The following is a 4,823-nucleotide window of genomic DNA, read 5'->3' on the forward strand; positions in this document are numbered from 1 at the left end:
AGTACAAAAAGTTATATCATTCAGTGTATATGCTAATCCCTTCACTTAAGCCCTTAGTTGGTAAGACATATAAGCTGGTTGTTACTGACCTAAACTAGTTGTCTACAAATTACAATAGTAATAAATAAACTTAAGTGGTCGCTATTTGGATGCAATTTGTCGGAAAGAAATAATTCAACAGGTCAATTAAAATACCCAAACATCACCAAAATAAATAATTCAACGGGTCAATTAAAATATCCAAACATCACCAAACACGGGAAATTTTGCATGGAAAACATCTTTCAACAGGTATCCACCAAGCATATATAAGAAAGTTAACATCCAAAATGGATAAACAAAATCTTTTGTCAAACATCTATAATTATTATAAACTACTAATTGTCAAAGTTATAAAGATCCATTTATAACCGGTCAATTCTATAAAAATGCAGTTATTTTCCCTTATAAATGGATTGTGTATTCTTTACCTAACTTGTACAGCTTTACACAATCCTACCTGCAAAGAGCAGCCAAAACCGCGAGTTAATGCATGAGTCAACTCGGTATTTTAAAGGGTAACCTCATGCAAGAATCACGAAAATTTAGCATCAAAGTGACTTAATCCTTTATCAAACACTTGCATGCATACAAATTTACTCGGAAAAAAAAATGATCTTTCACTTTCCAAGAATTATGGCTGTATTTTCTTATGGTAATAAACCGTTAAAAGAAACAAATACCATTACTACCTTGGTTTGTTTCAAAGTTAAAATTACCAATGTTTGAAAGATATGTATGTAGAATCAAAGATTGTCTCTCCAAAAGATCCCCTTATGAAGAAAGGGAGACTCCAACAGACACTTGTAGGATCATGTCGCACCGATATAATTAAGATAAGTAACAATGTACAATTAGAGTGGGTTTTAAACACAACCAAGTTACGTGAGCAAACCACCAAACTCAATCTCGGCTGTTGTTTGAGATAATAGGTTTGCAGCTAGTTTTCTCAAATAATTTGATTCTATTATAAAACTCAATCTGTCAATTCAAGTTTTAAATTTTTTGATGGAAGGAAAAAATACCTGCAACTCTTCCAAGCTTCCAATTGGTGGACTGGTTTTGGGGAATATGTTTCTGAAGCATATAAGTTCCTGGAAAGACTACGATACTCATGGATTTCATGTTCTGCCTTGTTGATTCTTCAAGCGGCTTGAATCCGAAGACTGTTGTCCATGTTCCTAAAAGATTAGGAATGACAGGAATGACCAGCTCCTCGACACCAAGAAAAGAGAGAACCTGGAATATTTTCAGTCATTGCAGTTACAGCTTTATTAATTAGACTGAAAAATTAATTTACTCACCATATATTAATTACAAAATGAGAAATAAATACTGATTTTGAGAGGTATAAATGTAACTTTCACTGAAGGATATCAGAACGTACGGATTCAACCGAATGTAGTAGGCGGCGACACATTCCTTGCCCCCTGTAGACTTTACGTGTGCCGATAAAAGGCATTTCTGCAAGCATCTTCCCATGAACCCTGATGTGGTCAACACATACAAATAGAAGGAATGTCAGGATACCCTTCAAATAACACCTACTAGCTACCTCGTGTCTTGATTTATAGAAATGAATTAGAGAAATAACCGTATCGATGCAACGGATATCACTTCATCGTCCTTCTCCATGATTGCTGTGAAAAAACCACCATGATTCAGTCGTTTGAAGTTTGACCTGAAATTTTTTTCAATAGATTAGCTAGGCCCTAAACGCAATTATTGTACCTACTTTTGTTAATGATGAACTCAAAGATTGTATTTTTTTTTTCTTGTTTAGGAAGTGAATCAGGATTTTTAACACCCTATCATAATTCATAACAACTACTAAGTTTTTATTCCTTGTACACTACAAAAAGCTTTTTTTAGTGTAGGCCTGTCTTACGATACTCATATACATATATGTATTAGGCTATAAGGAATGCATGACACATAAACTGTGCCACCTCACAAAACACATATTCCACCTCACCAAAAATACCAAAAAAAAAAAATCAAGTCATTAATATAAAGAAATGGTGTTTAGGTCGTAGAGAGAGAGAGAGAGAGAGAGAGAGAGAGAGAGAGAGAGTAGGTCTTCCCCTCTCCCTTGTAAAGCATCGTAGCAGGTCTCACGAGACACCACACTTACACAAGGTAGGGGCGGTGTTGACACTCCATATAGCCTAATTAGAGGCAACATTTGTCCCCCCTTATTGCCCTAAAATCTTATATCGATAATAATAAGCCTTTCAAAAGGTCTGCAAGTCATGCCATCCCCTTTAGGTCATGTCACCTTTGTCATTCAATATTTGCAAGTTATGTCATCCCCTTTAACTCCACTTTATTATTATTTTCTTTCATATAACTAAATATATTATTACTAAATAATTTATATTACATAATTTTTAGTATTTTGATAAATATTTATTAGAAAATAAACAATTAAGATTTGGTAAAAGTTATAAAATTGTTATTGATATGTCATGGGTACTTTCAAAAAAGTGTTGGGTATTTCACTATTATGAGGGATAATTGATTTAACGAGAATTGAAATTACCCGCAGTTGTAAACTACATTGCGGATTATGTCAACCCCACTTCTGATGTCAACAACAGGATGGAAGCACTCATTCATAACCGAAAGTGCAACAGCCAATTTGTAACTACTGCATTTGATCTTTTTGATATCAGTCTCTCGATCCTCGCTACGCTTAAGAAGAGTTAACGAAAATCCTTCTCCAATTCCAATCTTGACTCCAAGCATCGCCTGCAGCCTCGCATAGATCTATATATCAACAAACAAAAGGTTAGTCACTTAATGTCACATATAATAATAAAAAAAAAACAAACTAGTTCAATCTGATCCGGTTCTGAATCAGAACCATATCAGTAACTTTATATTTTTTTATTGTTCAAATTTGAAATGACATTATTTTAGGTCTATACCTCATGACATGTCTTTCCACAGAGAAATAGATCACCATAGTCTATTTTTGCAACATTTGTTTCTCCGCACGTTTTATGGACTATAACACACACACACACAAATCATTAGCAAGATTCACTAGACTTTGTAACCAAAATGGAAAGAAATTGAATCCTGATTACATACATTTGTCATCGCACAAGCAACATGACAATATCCAATGAGGAATACAACTTTGCCAATCAAACACAACGCCTCCACAAAATTTGCAAGAACAGTACATACAGTACCATCGATCAGAAGGCAATGTCTACAATGCACAAATTAAAAAAACATTATAAACAGAAACATCTAAATGTAATTTAATATAAAAAGAATCAAAGAAAACGAGGAAAAAAGGCGCAGTTATTACTTGGATTTGAAGGCAGCTCAAATGAAATGTTGCAGGGCAACCATCGCAACAAATTAGTTGACCATCATCACCACCACAAATATCACATATATCTTCATTGAAGTTATCCCCAGTAGTATCAATATAATTATACCCGATAACATTTGATGATTTCTCACCTAATCTATCACCGGAATCCTTTTCCATTTCCATTTCCATATCCATATCCGGTTCTTTCTTGATTTTTACATTCTTATCTCCCCTTGCCTTTCTAAGAGCACTAAGTACTTTTCTCAATTCCGATTCTGGTATCGGAGTAAATGCTGAAATCTCATCACTATGAGTTTCGGGGGTATTTCCACTTGCATTCATCTTGCAAACTCCACTTGTTCTAATTTTACGGGGTTTTCGTTTACGGGTTAATTTAAGAGAAGGCTCTACGTAAAAATCATGCAATGAAGAGGGAAGTCTCACGTCACGCTTTGGTCGTTTTTGTACTTGGGTTTGGTTTAATGGTTCAGTTGAATCATGTTTTCTTTTACGGTTTTCAGTTGGATCCCCAACAGAAGGTGATTTCTCCGGAATGGAATTATTTCTTGATTTCTTGCACATTATGAACCTATTTAATTTCAATCTGAAGGTGATAAACCCTACAAAATCAAACTGGAAATATTTTAGAATGAAGGTTATCTTCAGATGTGCCTCCTGAAAGTGAATTATGTTCTACTGAACAGTGGAAATCAGATAAGCAGTTGTAAAAAGAATGTAGTTAAAGGCATGCATATCAATTTTATTGAACACAAATGATGAGAAAGACTCAAGAACAATCAAGAACTAGCATAAATAAACTTTCTAGGAGAGCAAATGACCTCCGATTCTTTCAGATTCACAAGAATCTAAGCACGATTGTTTAGATCCACAAGAATCTAAGCAAAATTCCAGCACACAAAATAACAGGAATTTAAGAACAAGTAAACGCTAGAATTGAATGATCATCATAGCACAAATGAACCTACAAATTAAGCAATCGGTCTCAGGTTTTTGCAAATACACAAAATCTATGTATAATTCATGCACAAAATAACACAAATTCAAGAACAAGAGTGATTGATCGTTATAGCACAAATGAACTTGCTAATTAAGAAATTTGTCTCCGATTCTTCCAAATTTACAAGAATCTAAGCAAAATTCATGCACAAAATAAGGATTTTTGATAGATCGTTGAGGCGTCAATGCACTTCACAATTTAAAAAACCCAAATTCAACTTTTGTGAACTTAAAAGCATCATTCATCCACAATTTTGACAGCGATCAAACACGAGAACCGCTTCACCGTCGCATGCACCAATGCACATTTGAATCAAACAATCAAACGGCATCTACTTCTAAAATCGGCATCATATGAGCACAAATTACTAACCAAAACAACAAAACCCGTCAAGAATCAAACCCTGCACTTGGCTCAATTGACGCAATAAACTAA

The 4,823-nt window shown here is 34.4% G+C and overlaps 2 protein-coding genes across 2 annotated transcripts; both read right to left on the reverse strand.

The window, feature by feature from the left end:
• Positions 1 to 237: 237 nt before the first annotated feature.
• Positions 238 to 1,519, reverse strand: LOC122198188 (increased DNA methylation 1-like). The gene is made up of 3 exons (XM_042902339.1): positions 1,427 to 1,519; positions 1,065 to 1,278; positions 238 to 499 (listed from the first exon to the last, which is right to left on the reverse strand). The coding sequence occupies exons 1-3, from the start codon at positions 1,511 to 1,513 to the stop codon at positions 486 to 488; spliced, it is 315 nt and encodes a 104-aa protein (XP_042758273.1). The 5' UTR covers positions 1,514 to 1,519; the 3' UTR covers positions 238 to 485.
• A 1,058-nt stretch (positions 1,520 to 2,577) lies between these two features.
• LOC111917603 (increased DNA methylation 1) lies at positions 2,578 to 3,952 on the reverse strand. The gene is made up of 4 exons (XM_023913265.2): positions 3,362 to 3,952; positions 3,136 to 3,259; positions 2,970 to 3,049; positions 2,578 to 2,808 (listed from the first exon to the last, which is right to left on the reverse strand). The coding sequence occupies exons 1-4, from the start codon at positions 3,950 to 3,952 to the stop codon at positions 2,578 to 2,580; spliced, it is 1,026 nt and encodes a 341-aa protein (XP_023769033.2).
• Between the last annotated feature and the right edge of the window lie 871 nt (positions 3,953 to 4,823).

This window comes from Lactuca sativa, chromosome 5 (genome assembly GCF_002870075.4).
Source record: "Lactuca sativa cultivar Salinas chromosome 5, Lsat_Salinas_v11, whole genome shotgun sequence".
In the NCBI taxonomy this organism is placed as follows: domain Eukaryota; kingdom Viridiplantae; phylum Streptophyta; class Magnoliopsida; order Asterales; family Asteraceae; genus Lactuca; species Lactuca sativa.

Coding starts and splice junctions, on each gene's coding strand:
- LOC111917603 (XM_023913265.2), bottom strand. CDS start 3,952: ATGTGCAAGAAATCAAGAAATAATTCCATTCCGGAGAAATCACCTTCT. Junction 3,260..3,361: donor TGAGCTGCCTTCAAATCCAA/GTAATAACTGCG, acceptor TGTGCATTGTAG/ACATTGCCTTCTGATCGATG. Junction 2,809..2,969: donor GTGGAAAGACATGTCATGAG/GTATAGACCTAA, acceptor GTTGATATATAG/ATCTATGCGAGGCTGCAGGC.
- LOC122198188 (XM_042902339.1), bottom strand. CDS start 1,513: ATGCTTGCAGAAATGCCTTTTATCGGCACACGTAAAGTCTACAGGGGG. Junction 1,279..1,426: donor TACTACATTCGGTTGAATCC/GTACGTTCTGAT, acceptor AAAATATTCCAG/GTTCTCTCTTTTCTTGGTGT.